The sequence below is a fragment of the Antechinus flavipes genome, chromosome 2, assembly GCF_016432865.1.
Source record: "Antechinus flavipes isolate AdamAnt ecotype Samford, QLD, Australia chromosome 2, AdamAnt_v2, whole genome shotgun sequence".
Lineage (NCBI taxonomy): Eukaryota > Metazoa > Chordata > Mammalia > Dasyuromorphia > Dasyuridae > Antechinus > Antechinus flavipes.
The window spans coordinates 543,275,727-543,302,198 of record NC_067399.1 but is presented as its reverse complement, the minus strand read 5'-3'; the positions used below and the strand labels follow the sequence as shown (position 1 = coordinate 543,302,198).

At 33.6% G+C, this 26,472-nt stretch overlaps 1 protein-coding gene across 3 annotated transcripts in view; it reads left to right on the top strand.

The window, feature by feature from the left end:
• USP3 (ubiquitin specific peptidase 3) overlaps positions 1-26,472 on the top strand; it is a 99,738-nt gene that overhangs the window by 68,860 nt on the left and 4,406 nt on the right. For all 3 annotated transcript variants that reach the window (XM_051980894.1, XM_051980895.1, XM_051980896.1), the window contains 8 exons: positions 674-787; positions 1,317-1,430; positions 9,277-9,423; positions 12,048-12,154; positions 12,308-12,388; positions 25,591-25,709; positions 26,018-26,131; positions 26,314-26,381. In XM_051980894.1, coding sequence (XP_051836854.1) covers positions 674-787; positions 1,317-1,430; positions 9,277-9,423; positions 12,048-12,154; positions 12,308-12,388; positions 25,591-25,709; positions 26,018-26,131; positions 26,314-26,381 — 864 coding nt within the window. The remainder of the gene's footprint in view (positions 1-673; positions 788-1,316; positions 1,431-9,276; positions 9,424-12,047; positions 12,155-12,307; positions 12,389-25,590; positions 25,710-26,017; positions 26,132-26,313; positions 26,382-26,472) is intronic.

The following is a 26,472-nucleotide window of genomic DNA, read 5'->3' as shown; positions in this document are numbered from 1 at the left end:
AGATTCCCTAATCTAAGAGATGTCAGGTGCTAAAATGATTTTTATAAATTACTTTTTAATTCAGTTGCTCCCACAAAATGTAGTTTCATGGTAGGGATCTTAATGATATTTTATATTACTATACTAAACATCTACTCCAGAATTTGAAAGGTACTGTTATGGAACCTTTTTTTTTTTTTTAAAGTTACTCACTTCTACTGAAAATAACTGAGTAAATTGAATAGTGACTGACTATGGTGATATTTTCAAAACAGAGGAAAAGAGTTTTAAATTTTTGTTTCCCTTTAATTTGTATATTCATCTCAGGAAAATACTTCTACACCCCTCTCTCTGCTTCCATTCACCTTGTATATTAAAAAAAGAAACAGTTACTGATTGAAAAATAGTTGCATTGGGCAGCTAAATGGCACAGTGGATAGAGCATCAGCCCTGGAGTCAAGAGAACCCCAGTTCAAATTCGGCATCCTTGGTCAAGTCACTTAACCTCAATTGCCTCAAAAAAAGAAAGAAAGAAAATAGTCGCATTATAAACAATTCAGAGAGCAAAAAATTAGACAAAACACATTTCCAAAGTGTCAGGTGTAAATTGTGCACTACTTGCTTTTTTTCCCCAGGCTTATATTATTTCTTTCCTCATACCATTTTTTTCTCCTTGCCCTTGCTTTTAAAACAGTAATATTCAGCAGTTTTGCTGCTATTTCAAAGAACTTCCAGCTGTGGAGTTACGGAATGGGAAAACAGCAGGGAGGCGGACTTATCACACCAGGAGCCAAGGGGATAACAATGTGTGAGTTAATAGGAATACATTCTTTCTGGCTTTCAGTGGAGAGGAAAAAATGACTTATGGTAATGCTTTTTTGTGTGATATGTAAACTAATAGGCACAATTGAAAATTTCAAAGTGTTGTTGCTCATCGTGTTCCAATAGCAAGTAGTCACATGTATTTTATAACAGTTAACAACCATTCAGTGGGTGATACTTTCATTATTTTTAGGCAAAATGGATTTAACATACTGCAGAGGCTTTAGCAGTATTTGAATTAGAAAATTGGTGACTATAATAAATATAAAGCTCATGGCTTTAAAAAAATAATTAAAATTTAATGCTATGAAATCATAGTGATCAAATTTAGCCCTAAAATAAAGATATGAGAAAGTGCCTCATGCTAGGTACAATTAGAGGAAAACAGATAGGACATGGGGATTGGGTTTTGGTTTTCTTGGTTTTATTTCTCTATTGTTTTGTAGAAATTTGAGGTTATAAATGACATTGTTAGAAATAATGACATCTTTTCTTGTTCTTTTCTGCTTTTTTAGTTCCTTGGTAGAAGAGTTTAGAAAAACATTGTGTGCTTTATGGCAAGGCAGCCAGACTGCATTTAGCCCAGAATCCTTGTTTTATGTTGTTTGGAAAATCATGCCAAATTTTAGGTAAGTGCTATTATTTAACAAAAGTTTAAAAAGTTCTAAAACCAGCCATATGCATCTATCTTCTTTTGGAAGTTATTAATTCCTGAAAACTCTGTGTAACTTGAAGTCATGATGTAAGTCTAAATGGTGTTCTCAATCAAGAAATTAATCCATTTTCAGGAGTGGCACTTTTATTTCTAGAGATAAGCAAAATTTTAATTAATTTTAAAATAACAAATTTTATTTGATTCAGTAATGTAGTTAAAGTTATTTAGTTTTGTTGCAAGGAAGCATTGATTTTTTTTTTTTTAAGGGCAAATATTTTATTGAATTTAGGTATTTATTTTCTTTTTTGAGGGACTGTTTTTAAAATAATCTTAGATTCACAAGAAAGTCATGGTGTAGGTAAAACTTAATTGAAACTTACAGTGCTTAAACATTGTGTTTGTTAAATGACAGTGAGAAGTCTATGCCTTGTAAATAATCTTCAATTGCTTTTGATTCCAGAACAACAACAACAAAAAAAAGTGCTATCAGTAAATTTTATAAAGTTTGGTCTTTAGTGGAAATCGATTAGAGTTTATTAAGTTGTATTGCATAATATAGTAAGTAAGTGGTATAATGTGGTACTCCACTTGTGCTTGAGCTACTTCTGAGAAAAGGAACTCTTGGAAATTGCTTGTATTTATTTCTTGGGAATTTTCATTCATCAGATTCAAACAATGGGCAAAAAATCATAATAGAATTACACATTTTAATAGGCTCAGAATTTATATTTTCACTATTACAGATAATTCTAACCTCTTTTTCTCAGAATTATTCAAGGATATTTTCTTCTTATATTTATTCATATCATTTTGAAGACACATTATTACTTAGATTTTTAATGAATAATATCTTCTTCCTTCCTTAAAAAATACATCATTGGGAAACTTCTTGACACATTGTACCTCATTTCCTAACCATGGTCTAAATATTAGAAAATTATTGAATATTGAAATCCTTGCCTTTTGTTGTGCTTCAAGGCAATTCTGATAGACTTGGGATGAATAATGCCATTCGCATCCAGAGAGAGAACTATGGAGACTGAATATGGATCGAAGCATAATATTTTCACTTTTTGTTTGTTTCTTTCTTTCTCATGGTTTTTTCCCTTTTGGTCTGGTCTTTCTTGCATGACATGACAGATAGGAAGTATGTTTTTTAAAATTGCACATATTTAACTTATATCAGATTTCTTATTGTCTTAGAAAAGGAGGAAGTGAGAGAGAAAAATTTTATAATACAGTCTTACCAAAAAAAAAAAAAAAAAGAATGCTGAAAACTATCTTTACTTAAATTTAGAAAATAAAATACTACTGAAAATTTTAAAAGAAAAAAAAAAGAAATTCTTGCCTTGATTCTACATGAAAGAAATTTCTGGTATCAGTTTTATTTAGCAACTACTATGTTTATTAGCAATCTTTAGGTCTTTGGTTTTTATGGAAATTCTTTCAGATATCATGCCACTTAAACTTTAATCTGAGAGAACTTAATTTTGTACAGATTTTCTAATTACTTAATCAAAAGGCAGGATGAGAGTAGAAATTGCTGTCTTAGATTTGCTGTCAGCTTTATACCAAAATTCCAAGGCCTGCCATCTCTAAAGGATTTTAAGCACAGATCATGATCATTTAAGCTATTTGCCCCAAAGATTAGCATTTTCTCCATATGTTAATTGTATTATTTTACACCATATATTCCAAAAAAATGTGTTCATATTCATTGAGTGGGACTACCTCCATGGAGCTGACATTGCTTTCCCTCTGCATCTCTCTGCCTGTGGCTCAAAAGATCAGGTGAGAAAAAGCTTGGTGCATTTTGTTTTCCAGGTTGATATTTTTATAGTTCCAATGTATGAACATGATTTAGCTGTTTAACGGAAAAGAGAAGTATTAGACAAGAGAGTGTGCATGCCTGGGTGAAGTTAGTGCATTTCCTTAATAATTAATAAAATTAGAAAGCTTAAGTTTTCTGAGCCATGTTTTCCCTTTTTTCTAAGAATCTAGGATGGGCTTTATTTACATAATAACAGAAATAATTTTCCTCTTGGTCTGATCTTTTATCTCTTTTTCAATTGTCCCTGAAGCTTCTTATCTTAAGTGGAGTAGTGGTTTCTAAAAAGGTCTTGCCACATCCCAGAGGAATTTTAGGTATATGTCAACAGTTTCTAGAGAAGGAACCACAAGTAACAAATTAATGAAATTTTACTTCTATTTACATTTCTTTTCAAGCCAATTAGTCATAGCTTTTGCCTCAATTAGCATCTCAAAGGTTTGAAGAAGTTGATTCTTTGGTTTAAATTGTAAATCCAACATGTGTAGAATAATGAAAACATTTTTATTTAAAATAGATTTTCAATTTTAAATGCCAACAGTTCAGAAATAAAAACCACCAAAATGATCATCCTGTTGATGTCCCTCTTAGTATCTTCTTATCATAGTCTTTAATGTGCAGCAATCTGGATAATTTTCTCACATGGTTTTCATCATGTCATTGCTCAAAAATTGACATGAGTTTCCTTGTAACTGAATGAGATCATCATTTTTCAATCTGGTGTTTAAAGACCTCTATAAGGTCATCCCCTCCACCCCTTTCTCCAATGTTCATCCACTTACATTTCTCATTACTCATTCTCTGGCTTTGCTGCTTTGACTAACCCAAGCATCTTGTTATTTCTTATACATATTTTCTTGCTTTGGTGTCTTAGCTCATTCTCTTTACCTTGTGATTCATACCTCCTATCTCTCAACTGATGTCCTTATTTTCCTTCAATACCCACTTCAATATGCATGTTGTGATTAAATGGGAAAAAAAATCCAACCCTAGTAATCCAGCCAATGGTTAGTGTCTAATACAGGACAGCTACCAGTAGGTAGTGTTAACTGTCTGAGGCTAGATTTGAACTCAGGTCCTCCTCACTTCAGGGCTGGTGCTCTATCTACTGCACCACTTAGCCATCCCTTAATCTTGCTTTTAAACTACTTTCCCACTAATTTTAGAAGCTCAAATATCTCATTTCTTACCTGGCTATAATTCTTTGAGGCTTCTCTGACTGATTTCACTATGCCCCAATTTCAGGTACTTTCTCTTCACTTTTCAGCTTCCATTTTTGTTTTCTTTTCTGCCATTAGATTGTCAGTTTTTTTAAAGGGCAAGAATTGTCTCTTTTGTTTATTTGTTTTGTAATTGTATCCTCAGTGCTTAGACTAATGCTTGGCACATAGTAGGCTGTTAATAAGTATTTATTGACTAAGTGACCAATTCTTCCTTCTTTCATTTTGCTATAAGTGCAATATATTTTTATTCTTAATTGTGTGCATATATTATTTCTTCTCTCTCATCAGTTCAAATAAATAGGAGATTCAAGCATAAGTCACTTCCCACTGCTTCTCCTCATTCTCAAAATATATCTCAAATATATTCTTCCTCTCTTTCCATTCTTTTCTTAAGGTCATCAGAATATAATAGAATCACTCTCAGATCTTCTGATTAGACTCTTCTTTGACCTTTGGTGACAAAAAGGTTCAGTGGGGACAGAAGTATTATCTTTCATGAATTAGTAGTTTATCTTTGTTTAGTTATTTATCATTGGTCATTCAGATTTACTTTTTACGTTTCTCTAAGTCCTGTGTTTGAACTTCAGAGTTTGTACACAGCTCTTATGTTTTCAGTAGGAGGAATGTTTCCCCTCCTTACTATTATAAAATTAAGCTTATATTACAAGATTTCCTAGGTAAGTTATTCTTGGTTATAAATCCATATCCTTTGCCTTTCTGGAATATGGTATTCCAAATTCTCCATATCTTGATAGTGGTGGCTGCTAAATTATATGAATTAGGTACTTGAATTCTTTCTCTCTCTTTTTTTTTTTTATCTAGAAGCTCTGGATTTTGGCTGTCTTATAGCTATAAGTTTTAACGTCTTTCAGAAGGTGACTAGTGAATTTGCTCTTTGATTCTGGGTAGTTTCCTTATCAGACTTCTTAAGATGGGATGTGTAGGCTCTTGTTTTGGTCATAGTGTTCAGTTAATCAAAAAATTTTCTCTTCAATACGTTTTTTTAGTTAGTTGTTTTTATTATGAAATATCTTATATTTTCTTCTATTTTTTTTTTCACTTTTGATTTTAGTATTCTTTTTCCATTTTCTCATGGATTCTTTTCTATTTGGTTCATTCCAATTTTCAGGAATTTTCTTTACTTGCAGATATTTTGGAATCATTTTTCCCCTCTGGGTTTGTGCTTGAGTATCCCTGTTCTCATTAACAGCTTTTTATGATGAGATTCCTTTTTTTTTTTTTTTTTTTTTTTTTTTTTTGGTTCATTCTTAAAAACTACCCTCTGACTTTGGACTTATGATTGTGCATTTCTGGAGGGAAAAAATAGGCTAGTTCCTTTTGCCATTTTCCTGATGTATTGAATGTTGTCTCATTCCAGGATCTTAAGAACAGTTCAGGCTGGGGACCTGCAAGCTTTCAGCACTCCAAAGTTTTCTATTGCAGGATAAAAAGTCTGATTGATGCCCCACTGGTCTGAACAACAGTAGACGTGTCAGTCAGACTGACAGCCCTTGTCAGCCATCTGGGAATCTCTACTGGATCGGAGAGATAAGAACCATAGAATCCCCTGTATCTGGTATTTCTACCCTAGTTATTCCTCTCAAGGTTTTAGAGGCATCTCAATGCTGCTTTCTTCTTTCTCCTGAGGCACATCTCCCTGGCCCTTCTACCAGGAACAAGTCCCCTTGGTAGTTTCCCTCCCTTTATGACCTACAGCTGGGTAATGGACAACAAAGCCGCCATTTGGTACCTGTCCCTGTTGAAGTACCCAAGCTATGATTGATCTATAACTTCTGCTCTGACCAGAACTGTCCCCAGCGTCTGAAGACCACTGTTTTCCTTTGCAAGATTGGGCCAGAAAAATCACTCACTCTGACTTTGTTGTGGATTTCCCCATCACAATTTCAATCTGGCTTATTTTCTAGCTCTGTTAAGAAGGGATCTCACTATACTACTTCCTTTTACAGTTCCATTTTGATCATGCTGTTTTATAAAGCACATGCCAGCACTTTAAAATGGAATATGAAAATATTCTACCAGTTGATTGGTTGAAATCTGATTCACATATTTGAATTGTGTGTATGTAGTAGGATAGTAGGCCATCATTGGGTATAATATGTGTATTTTCAATCCAAAAGACTTTTTGGAGACTGCTCTCTATTAGAAAAAGAGATTTTTTTAAAATGCCGTTATGAGGTTTTTGTAACTTAGATTTTTAAACAGTTTCCTTTTAAACACTTTAATTCACTATTTTTTCGTGTGTGTGTGTGTGTGTGTGTGTGTGTGTGTGTGTGTGTGTTCACATTGAATTTTGGATTCCTTGGAAAAACTTCAGCAGAATGAATAGCAGACACTATAGAGGAGTAGCTAAGCTAAACCACATTAGTTTATAGCTATTTTTTTTTTCAAAGTAATCAAACCATTTTGTAAATATAAAAGATTTTTAGTACCTTTAACAAAACCAAAATTTTGAGTGCATCCCAGATGTTTTGGAACATTTGTTCTGGAGTGACTCAGTTTGCTCTTGCACAGGCATATCATTTTCCTTACTGGTCTTTGTCATTTTACACATTATGTACTGATGCTACTAAAATACAGACAATACTACACAGGTATATGTCACTATGTATGTTGTGATGTCACATGAGTACCTGCATATGTCTAGACTTTGTGGTGTTTGTCTTGATATTTGAATGTATCTGTCTTTCACATTCTAGAAAACAAAAGTTAATAGTTTTTGGTATCAGCAAAGTTCTTTGTCTCTTAGGTTATATAGATTAGTTTTATTTCAAGAATTAGTTGTGAAAAGACAATACTTTGCCTATCTGTCTCCCACACATTTCAGATATATACCTCTTATACTCAATTTTTCAGTTTTAAGAGGAACATAATAGTCTTATTGTTGGTCTAGCTTTTTATAGGTATAAAGTTCTTTATATGATTTTTTAGTATTTTTTGTGAGAAAGATGTACTGATTTAATTCTTATTTTCAGTGAGGAAACTTTGAGACTTATAGAAGAGATGAGACTTTGAAGTAGAAAGCAACTAAAAGTAGTAATATGATTAAAACTCAGATCCCACTGAGTTTCCATTCTGCTTGTTTCCTCTAATGGGCTGACCTCTAATTTTATATTAATCTATTGTTTTCCTCAAAATCCATTTCATCACTAGTTGACAAATAGTTCTTTGGGTGACATAGTAGCAATTGTTTATGTAGGAAACATTATCATTGAAGAAGGAAAACTTTCCCTTTCCTCTTATTGTAAGCCTTCCTTATGCCAGTTCCCTTCCTTCCTTTCCTCTTTTGAAAATGTAATTGAGGATTTGGAAAGTCTTTTCAGAAACCCAATTTAAAGATTATCTAGGTTTGTGAGATTTGTTGGCTTAATATATTAAGGGATATTTATGGAATCTTGCCAATATGCTGTTTCTTAGTTAGATTTTCATTTATTAAAATTATATCAATGAAAATGGCTCTTTGGATTGTTACCAAATCCCCACAAAGTTACCAGTATAGTTCAATAATACCAAGAGAAAAATGGATAATACTTAAACTTTATTCTGATGAAATTTCATAAGCTTAAGTAGACACAAGTATTGATTGACTTTTATAGAAAAATACAGTGATTTTATCCTTCCATGCTGCTATCATGATAAGGAAAAAAGTAGAATTATTAAGTATTTTTATGTGAGAAAAGAAAACATACCATGCTTTTAAGAACATACTTCATGCCATTTTAAAAGAAAGAATACGTGAATTGCTCTAAAGACAAAATATTTAAAGGGTGGTTAGTAGAATGTATGATGAGTCTTAGGAGATGGTTACCCAGACTTACTCTTAAAACAGCACAGAACAATTTGTTTGTTTGTTTGTTTTAAATACCTATTTGGTCTTTTAACATTTTAGATAGTACAAACATTAGTATGAAAATTGATTTCCATTTAATCACCTAATAAGCATATCATAGTCTCTATACAAACTTTACCTTTTCATGATAAATTTTTTATATTTTCTTTATAAGTACAGATCAAACTCTGGAGAAATGTCAAGGTGGCAGTTGGCAAATGAATAATGACTGTTGTGAGCTAATTTAAAAGTGAAATTAAGGAATTAAATGGGTAAAATAAATATTAAGAGAAAATTTTTAAAAGCAAGAAATCTTGGTTAGAGAATTTTTTGCTAGGAAAACTAGTGAAAGTTTTGTCATTTAAGAGATTTGAAGTTTGGCCAAACAAAATTCTGTGTTATAAAGTGAATCAGGCTTTCTGCTACACTGAGTTGTCTCCTGAATTCATTAAAATATTATATGTTAGAAATATAGGGGTTTCTAAGTAAAATAGCTTTCTAAAAATTTGCTGTTTCCTAGCTTATTTTTATTTGTTGCCAGTATTATTTCAGTGTATGAGTAAGCAGTTTTCAAAAAAAAAAAAATGTTTTAAGGTTTTCTATATCATTAATTGGAATATATCTATAGACTTATAGAAAAGTTTGGCTCCTTCACATTTTAAAAAAATGCCTTTAAGTCAAGATTTAAAGTCTAAGCCAACCTCTTTCAATCTAAACCATTAGTATAAAATTTGCCCCAGTTATCTATAGTAGTGTTTTACAACTAAATGTCTTTGATAGAATTAGATATGAAATCAGGACACATTAGAGTTTACTCTTGTAGTGAAGAAACTATTTTGATTTAGGTAGTAGAATCTGTTTTGCCTTTTGACTAGGACATATGAAGTCCCCATATTTATTGTACATTTTTGTTTCCTTTAAGGGGTTATCAGCAGCAGGATGCCCATGAATTTATGCGCTATCTTTTGGACCATTTACACTTGGAACTTCAAGGAGGCTTCAATGGAGTTTCTCGATCAGTAATTTTGCAAGAGAATTCTAGTCTTTCTGCAAGTAACAAATGTTGCATGTAAGACTATTTGTTTTTGTTTTTAATGGAGTTTTTTGGGAAGGCTTTATGTAATGCTATATTGATGGTATTTTATATTTTAAAATGTTTTACTTAAACTTTGTACATATTATTTGAATTCTTTATAAATAATGTACCAGAATAACCTTTTTTTTCTTGCGTTTTTGAACACGTTAATATTGGATTTGTTTTTAGTTATTCTGAGAGCTTTAATAGAAATTCAGTAAAAAATTGTTTGAAAATTAGGGAAAAAAAGTTAGGATGTTTTGTTTTTGGTGATCTTTTACAAATAGTTCACAAATGATAGTGAAGATAATTGGGGGGGGATGGAATGGAATTTTTTTTAGTCTACCCAAACCAATTGTACTTCTAGTTGAAAACATAATGCTTGAGCAGTTTTGGAATTTGAATTTGCCTAAAACATATTTGTTCATTTCCCTAATTGACCTTGAAGCACCAGTAAATTTTCAGAAGTATTTCTTGTCCCATAACATGAAAAAATTTTGAATTGTTTTCCCATGTAATTCTGATAGATTGAAACCTGCACTGAGACCAAAACATTTATTTTGCTTTAGGCAGGGATGTTTACAGTCATTTCAGCCTGGATTTTGGTCAATGTGCAGTCTCCTCTTATGTTGTAATTTTTGAGACTTTTGTCAGTCCTGATCTGTGCAGGAAAGGGGATTACAAGTTAAACTCATCAGAGAAAGAAAGGTAAGTTGTATATAGGTGTGACTGTAGTCTTGCCCGCTTAGCATTCTTTGGACCTTATTGTAGTGAGTGTAGTTAGGTTATTGTTGTTGTTCTTTTATAATGTTAAAGTAGGGTTCCTCCATCTACTTGCAGCCTTCTGTGGCCATCTGTCCTGTAGTAATGGACCCAGTATAGAGCTTTATAGTCTGTAATACATAGATATATAGCTCCTCTCCCAGCCCAAATTCTAGTTTAGAAAAGGTACTGGTGAGTTATGTCCTCCCAACAATATTATATTCAAAGTTTTGAGTGTGGAAAAATGAATTGTATATTTTAAAGCAGCATATTTGTATACAAAGAACAATCATATGACAAAACATATAGCTCATGTATTTATATACAATATAGTCTGTTTATTTTATGTAGGAAACTTCTAGGTAAGTCCTGCTTCATATTGTTGCTCAGCTGTTGTAATTCATAATTATATATATATTTCTTTTTAGAAATTCTTGTCTAACATCAGGAAACTTAAGTATAATGTTGTTCAATCAGCTACCTGAGACATAAATCAGTGTCGGACAGTGACAGACTCCTATAACATAGCAGTGGAATGAACCAATATACAACAAGTTCTCATACAAAAGAGTTATGCTTTTCTGTTGCATTCTACCAATGCTTTTTACATTTCACATGTTATCATTTTTTATATTAACTAAAACATCTTGAAGCATGACACCAAAATGTACAAGAAGCTAAGTTTGCAAGTTGTCCTATTCATTTAAATCTCTATAGCTATCTTGAAAATGATCACAAATGCCTTACTTAATAATAATAAACTATGCAATGTACTTACATAAGTGTGCTACATAACATAATTATAAGACTTGGTCATATGCCTGATTAAGGAAGGTATTTTTCATTAACATACATTTATTTTAAGTTATCAGAATACAATTTGTACATAGATGCCATAATTTATTATATCATTCTATATAGGAGAATGGTATTGCTTTTAAATAGTCACTTTTAACATTACATTTTTAGTATACATTTGTAATAAAAATATGTTTTGACTTCCCTGTTTAACCTGAATTGTGTTTAAAATTAAGGTAAACTAAAAAGTTAGTAATGCTTCATGAATCTAATGTAAATTGGAGTTAAAACTTGGAAGTTATTCTAATCTTAAAAGAGTTGAAGAGTTAAACTCACTAAAGTGAGTTTAAATTGACAGTAAAATAGTTGACTTGATCCTTAAATTAAAACTAAGATGGTGTTTTACTAGCAACATAAGAAGATGAATGATTTAAACTTTTTCTGTTTTTGCTTTCAAATATATTTATTAATAGTTAAGGGTGGTTTTTATATATCCACTTTGTACATGGCCCTGGTTTGTGAATTTTAGAGAAATTAAACCCCAGGTGAGAATGGACATTGTATACCTTCTATATTCTCTTGTTTATCTCAAGATTTTTAAGTTTCAATAGGACTATGGGTTAGTTTTTAAAAAGCCAATTTGCATTTTTTTTATATCAAAACAAAAGATACTTGAAGGCTCTTTTGTAGACTTGACTTGTGTTGAAAATTATTATTCTCTTCAAAACAGAAAGGGAAATAAACCTTTTACAGACAACACCCCTCAAAAAATTTAAGTTTGATCCTTATATTTAGCAATTGATTGAAGTTTAATGTGTGTCTTCAGGAACAATGGCTTAGCCTTGATTGTGTCTAAATGAAAACCTTTTGTGAAACTTTCTTTGTTCCCTTCATTCTTCTTCCAGAACTAGGGGGGAAAATATACAGCCAGTATCATTGGGAAAAGTTGTTTTAAATTAATCTTTTTAAAAAATGTTGACATTTTTAATGGTTTGGTGTCACTAAAGAAATTTAGACCTCATAATTAAAATATTTTCCAACATGGTGATTTTCTTTAGAAATGGAGCATCTACTGTTGTCACAGCTATATTCGGAGGCATTCTTCAAAATGAAGTTAACTGCTTAATATGTGGGACAGAATCTAGAAAATTTGATCCATTTCTTGGTAAGATACATTTGGTTTTGTGATATTCATGCTTTATTTTTATGATAAAAATGTTTAAATCTTTATTTTCAAAGAAACTATCAGATTGATGATTTTTTTAAAAAAATAGTCATTAAGCCTATGTGGTTTTAACTAATTTTTCCCTGTTTTAAGACCTTTCATTAGATATCCCCAGTCAGTTTAGAAACAAGCGATCTAAGAACCAAGAAAATGGGCCATTGTGTTCACTCCGAGGTAAGGATGCTTCTGTTGTTCTGAAGTCTTCCTGGACTTTTATTATATTTGACCATGCTAGAGTATGTTTTGTTTCTTGCATTCCTTTAACCTTTGGGACATATGGGCTCCTTTGGTTAATATGGTGACTGTTTTCAGAGTCAAATTTTGTACCTCAACAAAACTCATTTTGTAGGTTTATTTTCCCATATCCTGAAATATTTTTCCTTCTCTTCTTAAGGTTACTGAGAAGACATGGTCTTTAAAGTTTAATGTTTGTAACAAAATTGGTTTTCCAGATAAAGTGGAACAATATATATCCAAGAAACATTTTTAAATGGCAATTTTGTGTGCTAGGTTCTGGGACAATTGCATAATAGGTAAGCGTCCCTCCCTCAGTGATCTTACAGTTAAGTGGAGAAGACAACCCATCCATAGAGAGCCATGATGCACAAGAACAGATGAGAGTCTGAGGTTCCAGAGGGCGAGCTTGGTACTTGCAGAGTGGACTGTTAAGGGAGGGGCAGTGAGAGGGGATCAAGGCAGGTTTCCTGGAAGAATTAGGATTTGATGAGACTGAAGGATGTATGAGCAAGGAGAAAAAGACCAGAATACAGGTCATTTGTAGAGAACAGAAAATTAAATCCAATTTGCCTAGAAAGTAAGACTGGGTTTTCCTATTTAGGAAGGAAATCAGAGAACAAATAATTCATTTATTTCCACACATTATAGGATGGTGTTGAGTCATTTTAGTCATATCTGACTCTTCAGGACCCTATTTGAGATTTTCTTGGCAAGATACTGGAGCAGCTTGCCATTTTTTCTCTAGCTTATTTTACAGATGAGGAAACTGAGACAGAGATCAAGTGATTTGCCCGGGATCACACAGCTAGTAAGTGTCTGAGTCTAAATTTGAACTCAAATCTTCCTGACTGCAGGCCCAGCACTTTTATGCACTATGGTGCCACTAGCTGTCCCTGTGTTATAGGATATACATACATAAAATTTGATATCTCTTGTTTCTATAGCACTTATTTCCAAGTATATCCCTCTTGTCTTCCCTCCTTAGAGAGCCATTCCTTACTGTAATAAAGAATAAAAAAGAAAGAAGAGCACAAAGGCAATTGAGAAAAACTAACCAAAGTATAAACTGATTCTTGGCAGTAGATGCAATGTTCTGCACCTATATCCCTTTACCAGTGCAAAGAAGGGAGTGGTAGTTCATACACTTTTATAAAGAAAAGTTAAAAAAACAAAAACAAAAAAGAAAGACTTTTAGTCTTGCTGCTCAGTAATACTCATCTGCTAAGGTAATTTTCTAAGACTAATAGTCTTAGTGCATTACTAGTATAAATAGTATAAAGATTGAGACCAAAACAATTATGTATGTAACTACATTTAATTGGTGCTTTCCCCTTATTCCTTATATTATCATGTTCAGGGTACACCTATGCCTAGGAGGGTGGCAAGAGAAAGAGCTTTAGCTTAATGTGTTCTTATGTATACTGAGCATTGTGAAAAAGTCTTTCCAAGATTTTGGGGGAAGGTAGGTGGCAAAACTTTTTTAAAAGAAACAAATTTCACAAAACTCTTTTAAGTCAAATGTGTGTTATCCTCTGAAGTAGAACATGAAAGTGATTTCTTAAAATAATCCAGCACAAATTTTATTTGATCATATCTTAAGGCAGCAGATAAAAAAATTATGATTTTTTAAAAAGATATTTTAAGTTACGTAGTTTTCTACATAAAATTACAGTTATAGGACTTTACTTATATGAGCAGCCCCCAGTTAATCAGTAAGGTTACATGATTAGTTGGGAAGTTGAAATGCATCTTCCATATTAAAATAATGTCCTAAATGATGATTGTGATCTCAAGGTACTTTACAGAAGTGTGATTATGGTGCCATAGAATATGACTACTGCATGTAACATCGCATCGCCATGAAGTCATATTCAGAATTCCTCCATGAGACTTCAGAAGTGTACTGTTGCATTGCAAAAGTGTGGGTGGTCTCCTTTTTCTCCTCTTTGGCATAACAACACCTCCAGGATTGCCGAGGTGTCGGAGCCCCAAGAAGGTGGATGAGGAAGGGAGAAAATTCCCAAGTATTCTCAAAAGGGAAGGGATGCAAATTCTGGTGATCACCCAATTGCCAGTGCCACTGATAAATCAGTTTGTTCACTCATTCTGATTAAAAAAGGGGGGAGGAGCAATTATACCATATATATTTTGTAATATTGCCAGACAGTCCCTGTATGTCCAGTAATTATTTGCTAATTGATCAAACATGAATAAAGTGCCATAAATTTTTACACAATATATAGAAGTGATCATTCAATAAAAGGAACAATGGAATGGATCATGAATTTAGAGCTGGAAGGGATCTCACAGGTCACCTAGAGCAAACCTTTTTTTTTTTTTTTTGACTTTTAAGAAAACAGAAGCCCATCAAAATTCAGGGACTTGTCCCAAATCATATGGATAATAAAGAGCCAACACTTGAATCTTGATCTAAATCTAGAACACAAAAGGAAACGGGTCTGTAGTCCATAGTAGGAAAGCAAGAAGGAATGGTAAAGGAATGAAAGAATACAAGAGCAGGCATTTTCCTCTGCTTCCTTCCCAGATGTTCTTGAGTTATGACTTACACACCTGTGGTCCATAGAGAGTCCCTGCCTGTTCTGGACCCTGCTCTGCCCTAAGGGCAGCAGCGTCTTTAGCCCCGAGTACACCACCAGGGGGCTTGCTGATTGGTGTCATTGGAAGACCCAGGAAATAAGTAGGTAGGGTTTGATGCTTTTCCTGCCTTTGACTTGAAGCTACCAATGAGGTGTTTCTGTATCTGATGAGTTGATAAATCATTCTTTCAGGAATAATCCTGATGTTTATTTTCCCTTGATATGGCCTGGGCAGACCCAGGAGAATAATGATAAAGATGGGACTGCCCTGGAGTCAAGAAGACCTGATTTCAAATCTAACTTAGATAATACTTCCTAAATGTGTGACCCTGGGCAAGCTACTTAACCGCTGCTTGTCTCAGTTTCCTCACCTGTAAAATGAGAATAACAATAGCACCAGTCTCACAGCGTTATTGTGAAGATCAAATGAGATGAGTTTTGTAAAGTGTTTAGCACAATGCCTGGTGCATATAGTAAGTGTTTTATAAATGGTTATACCCTTCTTTGTCCAAAATCTAACTGGTTGATTTTATGCTAGTGTGATAATCACGTTGGAATCTTAATCAGAATTTTATCATATTGTAGTTATTTCCATTCTTGTTTGGGGGTTAAAACGAAATATGAAATTATTTCAAAACCTGGACCATGTGTTGTGTCCTCAACACTTAGCACAATGCTTGGAATATAGTAAATATATAATAAATGTTAATTGACTTGAAGAATTCTATTTATATCCATATATAATTAACTCCCTCCCCCAAAGCCAAACTTTTTACATGATGCAACACTTACTCATTCGTGAAAGCTCTTATGATCTCAGCCTCAGTACACAAGGGTAAAAGTGGTAGAAACCTGAATTATGTCATCATTCTTGTTTATGCTTTGAGATTAAAAAAGAAAATAGGAAATCTGAGATTCCATATACTGTTGTCACCAAGAGTGTCAACTGGTCTTATTGAGATTTGGCTCAGAAAATTTGTAAGATAGCAAATGTAAATTGACTAATGAAGGTTTATTAGGAGATGAATAATATGTCAAGTAGTAGAAAAAAATTGAACTTGGAATCAGAATTTTATTCATTTTTTTTATTTTATTGGATTCTTTATTAGCTAAGGCACATCACTTCTGTGAACTTCAGGTTGTCCTTTGGCTTTCTCATCTATAAAATGAAAATAGTAAAATTTTTACAATCCCTATCTCTTAGAGCTTTTGTGAGGAAAACACTTTCTCAATCTTAAAATTCAGTGCACATACACAGATATGCGTTCACACACATTTCTTTTTTATAAGGGGAGTAAATCCCTGAAAGCTGGTCTTATAATAGTTTTCAAATGCAATGGATTAATTGGGGCAAATGGATCTTTCTGCTATTGGCCATAAAAGAGTAGTTGGTATGTTCAGAGATTGCACACTAATTTTAGTACTAAACAAAGTGCAATGTAAAATGTAGATATACTTTCCAAAGTTACAACTCCATAAGAAAAATAAGAGAACTTTTTAAACTAGCTGTATCCTATTGAAGTTAGTATAGATTATTGACAATTGACTTATGAAGAACTTTAATCTGACTTTATGTCTTCAAATCAGCATCTTCTATCTAGTTGTTGTTTTGTCTCTTGTTTTCAAAGGGAACTATGACATACAAGTGAGTTGGATTTAAGTGAGGAAGGCCTGTGCAGGATCACTTGCCTCACTTTCCCTTCCAAAGTCATCTGGGTCCAGTGGCCAGATATAAATCTAGATCGCTAGAGATGGCCCTGGATGCAGTGAGAGACCATGACCTTTCTAAATTAAGATCTTCAACTGGACTGTTTGACTAAGGCCACACCCATTGAGTAATTAAAATTAGATAGTAATTGAGGAAAACAATTTTCTCTTTAGTCTAGTCCCCATAAATCTAAATAAATAAATGAGTGAATGAATAAATCTGGGAGGAGAAGACCCTCAGGGTTTCTGGCCAAAGCAGAAATATGATTGGGTTCTGATTGATTCAGAATGAATAAATAGCAAACCAGTTCTAGGACCTATTGGTGGACAATTAGAATCAGATTGCTTTTGTTTTAAGGCTTTATCCTTAAGAAAAAAATCAAATCAGTAAACTCCAAGATATCTTGAAAGGGTTCAGAGGTTACAAAAGGGGGGTGGGGGGGGAAGAAATGCTTTTAAGAGCATCTGTAGGTAAAGGTATGATACCCTATGTGGACAGAGGAATGAAAACATCAGAGACCCTCATGGTAAAAAGCCAAAAAAAAAAAAAAAAGTTACAATCCTGAGAGAAAGGCACCCCTAATAGACAAAGTAGCAGTAGAGGAATGCAAAGCACAAACTACAAAACACAAAATTAAATAGACCCTAAATGCAGAAGTCCCCTCCCTTCTTTTTTCCCATTATCTGGGGGAAGATATCCCCAAAACAAAAGAATAAATAATTCTTAATTCAAATTTCCCTAGAGAAGTGCTATACAAGCAGATATTCTTGGATGAGAAAATTCTGTTACCTGAATTCCCAAAGCCATTATGGTACTTTAAATGCTAATTAAGAGGTTGGGGGTGGGGGGAGGACAGGAAGGGAAATGTTCATCCAAGACAGTCGAACACCTTCAGCTTTTTAGCTATAGTTCAACTTATTATTCATACCATTCAGTCTCTTCTCTTTATTAAGGGTAAGGGCAGCTAAGGGCATAGCCCAACCTCATGGGATACTACTCCTTTTCTACTGAGAAATTGTGAGTTCCACTGAGGAATTTGTCTTTTCCTATGCTCTCACAACTCCCATCTTTACCATCCTTTCATTGTCTGTAATCTATTCCCCCAAATAAATCTACCCTTTTCCAGAGAGAATAGCCATCACAAATTCTTCACATGACTGAATCTCACCTTTTGGTGCCTGCCATCATTTGGTGACAACCCCCACACCAGAGATCACATCATGTGAGGACCAGACCTGGAATGGGACATGGGCCAGTTTTCTTATATCTTTGGCAATTTCCTTCACTACCTGTCTTATTATCATCAATTCTCACGTGGCAAAAATTTAATTTCCCACAAACTCCACTTTCTTCAGCCAACAAGTAGTCTAATACCAATCTATGCTGGATTACTGCTTATCTAGTCTGAGTGGCCTGGCCTGCTCACAAATCCAGTGCTTTTATTGTCTGGTTAGTAATTATTTGGACCATGGCCTGGAGTCTAATGAGCCTACAAATTGTACCTCCAACTCCCATATGGGGCCATCTATCATCCCAATCATTTGTGTCCCCAGTGAGTAGTGTAGGTAACCTTTAAAAATAAAATGCCTATCAGGAAAGTCAGCAACAACAGAAATGCTAAAAGAAACAGACATGCATTTAGCTACAGATAGATGATTAGGCCAAATACCCACCTACTTATTTAGAATATAACGACCATAGTTTCTACTGAACACTTGCCCTGCTTATAGAAATTTGCTATAAGAGGAAAAAGCAGGAACATGATTATTAATAAAACACTGGTCTTTCAAGCCTCAGCCTAGGAGTACATACATGACAGGATAAAGCATCCTTAGCTAATTGTATGCAATAACAGTTCTGCCTTATAGCCAGATTCAGGAATAATCAGGTGGATTCTTATTCAAAGGAACACCACTGGAAAATGAGTCAGAAGGATTCCACAAAGGCCAACGTTGTCCTCCCAACTCTTCCCCAGATACTAGCCTCCACTTGTAACAATTCAAGATACTTTCCTTGTGGCATATTCCTTTCAGATGGTGGATTATTGGCTTGATGATTCATCAGACAATCATATCTGAATCTAAAACTCCAAATAATATCAGCTACAGTCTCATGAGATTTTTATCTCAAATAGCAAGTCTCATTAATCAAAGCTTTAGGTGAATTTAGTTCCCAGAAATCACATATCCCAAATAAGTATTTACTATAATCTTACATTGATAACAGTAAGAGATCTATCTTAGAAAGTTCACAGCTTATCTTCCTATCAAGTAGATGGGTTTTAAATTCAATATTACACAAATCATTTTATTTTAAGATGCTCAATAACCAAATCTGTATCAAGACATGTTCAGGTATTGACCATGTTCAAAGGGACAAAGATATAGACTACTGTTCTCAGAATTTCCCTAAACAATGAGAACAACTTAAAATGACTCAACACAATTAAAATTCACATAGAATATACTGTCCTAATTTCACATTAAAGAACCCTATTAGAATTAACATTATTTCTTCATTCTAAAAAATATTAATTCAACTTCCTTCAATCAAGGAGTCTATAAACTTTTCTGGAAATATAAATAATAGTTATAACACCATATTAAAAATTCATCTAAGCACAATTAATCTTCCCTCTTTCCCCCACCAAAACATTCCTAATTGCAAAGTCAATTTTAGAGGTTATAAATTGTCCTTAACAGTCCATTCTTGAGGTTTCTCTTCACAGATCCTTTAAGCCTGATGTTCTCATCCTCCAAACTGCAGTCTCGGTTATCTGTAGCATCTGGTAAGGTCTTTCCACTCTCTTCTTCCAGGACTTTGTAAGTGCCCATACTCCTGGAATGCAAACTCCAAAAGTTGTCTGGATCAACAGTCATTGCTTCCCAAGGGTTAAAAAGGATGAGGACCCTGCCGGTATATAATTCCTTAAAAACTTAGCCTTTGTTTCAAAAGAGGATCTTTGCCTTTTTCCTCCCAAATAAAATAATCCAATCTCATATAGGGAAAGTCCCAGATCATTTCTGGGAAAAGTTCTCATTCTTTAACAAAGCAATAAACAAATCTTTTGGTCCAAGGCAATTTATTAATCAATTTCTTAAGAATCTGATTCATTCTTTCCACTTTTCCTGATAAGGGCAGATGCCCAGGTGTATGGAATTACCACTCAATTTGCAATTTCTCCCCATTATTTCTTATAAAAGCTTAGCAATAAAATATGTTCCTTCATCAGAATGAATAGTCTACACCAATCCAAACTTAAATACAATTTGTTTCAATAATGTTATTCCATGGAAAAGCTTCTACCCATCCTTGGTGGTGTCATTTCATTAAAACCTAACTTGAATATTTTGGATACCTCTTCAGTACTTTCTTATTTATCTTTAGGCATGTGTGGGACAGTAGCAATCACAAAAACAATTAGAGACTCAGAATAAGAAAAAGCAAAAAGGGGTTTATTACAATCTTGCAAAGAAGGACATCTCTCTGACAAGTTGTTTGTCAGTAAAAGGAGGGCAAAGTAAAAACTAAAAATACAAGATTAAATAGCCTGAATGCAGAAGCCCCCATCCCTCTTAGCCCGGCCTTTTCTCCCATTGTTTGGGAGACTCCAGATTTACATTCTAATCAGGAAATCTAACTCAAAAATGCGAGAATTTAAAAAGAGGTACTTAAGTGCTAATTAAGAGGTGGTGGGAAACAAGAGGGGACAAACAACCTGCAACTATTTTAGCTATAGCTCTGTTTTTATAAAGTCTCAAGTCACAATTTAGGTATAGTTTAAGACTACATTCCAATGAGAGTGCCTTAGTTAATTCCATATAGACCTATTATACACTTTTCAGATACAATTTGTTATACAATTACATATATCCCCATACATCATATTTTCTTGCTTTTACTTATTTGTTCAAGGGAGAAAGCAAGACAAACCTTAAGAATATAGGTTAAAAAAAAAAAAGAATATAGGTAATATCTAAATAACTTTGAACCAAATTTCACAAAATTTATACCCCATGTCTAACTGGACTGACAAAATGTTAAAGCACAGCTTATAGAATTTTTATAAATTGCCCAATGTGCAATTTAGCAAGCAACATAGTAATTAGGAGCTATAAACATGTGCCATCTTTAGATAAGTTCCAGAAAACCAAAATTTTTTAAACTAAAAATAAAATACAAATTTCTAGTAGCAATACTTCAATAATAATGTACACATATTTCTAAAATCTTATACCAGAATAAACAAATTCACAATTTTAGCACATTACCAGTTACTAGGGATTATCTCATACAGTTTCAGAATAAAATTCTAGTTTAAACACACAGCCTCAAAATTTAGGGTGGCAGAAAACTGACCTTTCAAGTCCATCTACAGGGCTTTAAGAAATTGGTGGACTTTAGGACCTAAACCCTGGGGGAGAGGGTCAAAGAAATTTGGACCCAGGTGTCCAGCTACAGGTTTGTGGCTCAGTGATTAGCCTACCCTCCATGCCAGAAATGCCTGAAGGCCATGTTGAAGATGTTGGGGCACTCTCCAGAGGAGTCCAGGCCATCCAGGGATGCTAACCTTGACAGATTCCAGAAGCCTTTCCAAGAGAGAAAGGCTTAAAAATACAATAGACTAACTCAGCTGAGCTGACTGATAGTGCCAAGAACTTAAAACTTCAAAAACCCTAGAATCTGCCAAAAAAAATGTTTTTAGCAGTTTTATAATTTTAATTATTTCTACAGATCCAAATTGGCCAGTTCTAGGTCCACAGAAATGTCATTTTTTTTTTCTTTTGATGTGACAATTAAAAACTTTCCCCATCTCAGAACTATTCCTTCCTCTCTCTAGCTAAAAGCTATTTTCATAAGTCCCAATTGTGTACCAAACAAGTGCTTTTTAAAAATCCCAAACAGCCAGATCTTTACCTTAGTAATTTGGTTGACTGAAACATAGAAGACAAAACACACATACTGCTTTTCTGAATCAGCTCCTGTTCTTGGTCCCACTTTGAGGTAGAAGACAGGAAGAGAGTCCTGGAGCTATAGGAGCCAGGCCCGACGGGTATTGAAGGATTCTTTAAATTTATACCCAGGCCTCAAAGAATAGAGCAGAGGACCTACCCAAACAAAACAACTGTATTTAATCCCTAAATATTTGAGTACTTTATCCCAATTCTTCCTAAAGGGCCATCTTCCCAGGACACTAGATAAGATTTTTAGAGCCAGCTAGATTGTTCCTTTCTCAAGGTTCACAGTATCTTATTCTCTTTATGGGGGACTCACTCAGTCTTACCAAAGGAAAATGAGAGGACTTCAAAGGGAAATTCTCCCAGTTACCCAGGCCTTTCTTGGTAAAGGGAAAGTCCTCGTAGAGACTTGAACCGCCTAGAATCTATTCCCACCCCACCCCACCCCACCTATCAGTTTCTTGCCCTGCCAGAATTGTGCACTTATTTGACTGACTGATTTCAAATGTTTCTCAGCTGGCTTATCTCCTGGACGGAATTAATCCTCTATCTTTGCTAGCCCACTTCCATTTTTGCTTTCTTTGAATGTCTATCTTTGGGAGTTTACCAGGCAGGACAGGAACTCCCTAGCTGAGTCCAAGGACCACCGAAGAACTCTCCAGAGGGTGCCTGGCCAAGGATTTGATAGGGGAGAGACCCCTCACAAATAGGAAATTTCCCAGACATGCCCCCAAACTGTGTGGGATAGTGACCTTTAACCAAATTAAAATCAGACACACCCTCAAGCTAAAAAGCAAAAAAAAAAAAAAAAAAAAAAAAAAAAAGGATTTGTTACAATTTCAAGAAAAAGAGTAACTCCTAATAAAGTCAGTAAAGGAATAGTAAAGAAATGCAAAATACAAGATTAAATAGACTCTAAATGCAGAAGCACTCACCCATCATTTGGGGGAGTCGAGGCTTAAAACTAAACAGGGAAATGTATCCCAGAAACAAAAAAATAAATAACAAATTCTTAATTTAGATTTCCCTAGAGAACTTGTTACCTGAATTCCCAAAGTCATCATGGTCTTTAAAAGAAGTACTTAAATGCTAATTAAGGGGGGGGGGGAACAGGAGGGGAAATGAGGAACATCTAAGACAATACTTACAGCTTTTTAGTTATAGCTCAACTTGTAATTATAAAACTCTCAAGTCATAACTCAAGGCCACATTCCTATGAGAGGTCTTCAATCAGTTTATCCTATTCAAGATGGTGATGTAAAAACTATAGCAAAAAAAAAAAAAAATTTGAGTTAAAAAAAAACCCATCTACTTAGATGCCAGATTTAGAGACAATAAAGGTATACAATTTCAATATTGATGTCAAGGCAGAAATCCAGAAGCCAATATTTCTCACTTTTCTTAAAGGAAGTCTTCAGAAAAGCCTTTGGGTTGAACCCAAAGGAAGTAAGCATGTGAGAGAACCTACTAATGTGTACAGCAGATATTTGAGTACTTATTATGTATATAAAGCAGTATGTTAAATAAGAGATGAAAGAAAACTCTCTGCTCTGAAGAACTTTATAATTTCCTTGAGAAGATTTCAGTAACAATATCAGACAATCATGAAATGTCACAAGGCAGCCTAAGATCTATAGCTTATGTACCACTGACATTTTGAGTTTGTACAAAAAGTGTAAGACATGACCCCTGATCTTCAAAAGCTGAAAATCACTTTGATACTAGAGGGCAAGGTATTTTCTTTTCTTTTTAAATGTTTTTAATATAGGTATTGTAAATTAATTTTTTCCCAATGACCATAAATCTATTTTTTCTCCATCTCTCTACCCAACTCACTCACAGTTAGGAAGATAAAGCAAAAGAAAAACAAAATCATGTAATTTGTTGATACTGATTTGACTTTCCTTTATCTAAGCAATCTGAAATTGCAGTTTGCTTGTTATTTACAGCATATGCAGCAGCTTTCACATGAAAGCCTTAGGACTATTTGGGGTTAGGAAAAAATATTAAACAGTTAATTCATAATACCATTGAAATGAAAATTATCCTTTAAATTTCCTGTGGAAAATTATTATTTATTGAAAACTATTTTTACCTTGTGTGTGAAGGACAAATATTTGGGATAGGAAGAGGAACAAAATGAGTGCTATGAGGATTTTTTTAAAAATCTATCAGTTGATTTCAACTGTAAAGAAATTTTAGAAAGGTATGCTCATTTTCTTTTTTCTTCAATTTCCCAGCCATTTAAGCTCTGTGCCAGACCCCTCACTTATGGTAAATAAAACAAATATAAATATATATAATATATATATATATATATATATATATATATATATGCCATTTTCCCTTCTTTGTACCTTCTTCTGTTTATAGGTACAACGCCATAAATGTTCAGATAACAGAAGACAAATGCAAATCAGAGCTTTAGTAAATTAAAAGATTAATACCTAACTAGAAATTAGCATACTTTGTTGAGGGAATCATCAAAGCTATTAGTGACAGTTGTCCTGTATTCTAAGAGGACCAAATGACATCCCTATGTCTTGGAATCATAAAAATGGAATGGTTCTTAGAGATAATTAGCTTTCTTAAGCTCCCCTCAATGAGGAAAAAAAACTATTTAGGAATATTAAAAATTTATTGAGTATCTGGTTCTAGCTAAGAATCTAAAAAAAACACTAAATTCTTACTGCGTGGAGATTATAAAATTAATTGGAGAAAGTCACACACATCCTAAAGTGAAATAGCTTGAGAGAAATGATACAAGCAGATACAATTGAATGGTATAAAAGTGCTATATGAATGGTGGCAATAATAATATTTAAAAGGAAAATCACTGGGTTGTTTTTTGTTTTTTGTTTTTTTGGTCTTGGAAGTCTTTATGAAGAAGTTGGAAAATAAACTGGAATTTATTTAGCTAGGTGAGCAAAAACTAGGCAGGTGAATGGTATTTGAATAGGGAAAACAGTTTAAATATGACATGTTTGAGTCTGATTGGAGTAAAGGGTCTCTATAGGGTAGTCATAGAGAAGAGTAAGAAAGGTAGGCTTTCAAAATTAAGGTCTCTTGCTTACAATTTTGGAGAGATTTTAAATAGTGCTTCATAAAATTTGTGATTTCTGTAAGGAATTCCCCTAAGCAAGGACTATAGATCTTGGACATAATTTGTTAGCAGTATCTAAAGATCAGTATTTTCAGATGACTACTAGTAATCTATACTGCCCACCTCCTGACAGAGTGGTAATGGATTCAGAATAAGATATGTTTTTGGACATGAACAACGTGGGTTTTTCTGTTTTTCCTTTCAACTTACTAAGACAGAGGTTGGAAGAAGAAAATTGCTTGTTAATTGAAAAGTAAGATCAAATATAAAAATAAAGGTGATTTGAAAATCAAAAAGGACTAATAAAAATAAGATTTTTTAAAAAATTGTCTGGATCAGCTGGACAAACATCTCTATGCTACTAGAGTGAATTGTGACCTTAAAGTAGTAGTGTCAAATCGTGTATAAAAATCCTTAATCTGGTCCACACCAGATTAAGATGTAATTGGGAAATGTTTAAATAAAAGAAAACCTTAAATTAATATAATTTATGTTGTATAAGTCAGTATATGGTCCCCAGTTTGAATTTGATGCCACTACTTAAGGAATTGGACCTCTCAAGCACTCTCCTCTTCCAATAAGTAAAGTAAATTAGTGGTATAGTATAGAAGTCTCTTTTAATAATATAGATTATTAATGGAATTAAATTTGGAACTTTATGTAAAAATAAAGGCATGACTGACTGTTCTTAAAAATATTTAGATATGATCTTTGTGAAAAGCACTATGTCATAGTGTTATGTCATAACGTTTTTGAAATCAATTTCTTTTTAGACTGTCTTCGTAGTTTTACAGACTTGGAAGAACTTGATGAGACAGAACTGTATATGTGCCACAAATGCAAAAAGAAACAGAAATCCACCAAAAAATTTTGGATTCAGAAGTTACCAAAGGTAAAACCAGCATTCCATGAAATTTCACAAAGGAAATCATTCAGACTGTCAGTTCAAAGTTAATTTTAAAATGTCCTGCTTTTAACATAACTTTGGAAGATGCTCAGAAATGACCTTTAGAATTTTCAGTCAAAGCTATACACCCCACAATGTGTGCAGGAAATGCTAAGAAATGTCAAAAAGAGACTAATGAGTTATAGATAACATTCTTATCTCTTATGATATCAGCAACAGACATGGGATTTTTCATGAAAGGTGAATGAAATGTTTATGAACACATCCTTTTTTCCTACTCTTTCGTCATTCAGGTGCTATGCTTACACTTGAAAAGATTTCATTGGACAGCATATCTAAGAAACAAAGTTGATACCTATGTAGAATTTCCTCTGAGAGGCCTAGATATGAAATGCTACTTATTAGAGGTAAGGTGTCTATTTTCAGAAAGACCTTTATTAAAATAACACTAAGTTGTTTTGTTTTGTTTTTACATCAAGGATCTCACTATAAAGTTAGGAGTGAGATTGATAGAGCTATCATATTGATTTATTTGATTACTGGTGTCAGTTGAGTCCTAAGGATATGTTTTCTATCTCTTGTTTTAAAGCCTGAAAACAGTGGTCCAGAAAGCTGCCTCTATGACCTGGCTGCAGTTGTTGTACATCATGGCTCAGGGTGAGTATTGGGATTTTCTGTTATTAGATGTGCATACAGCACTTAGAGATGTGAAAAACTTGTGTTAGAATTTTTTTGTTTTTGTTCTACT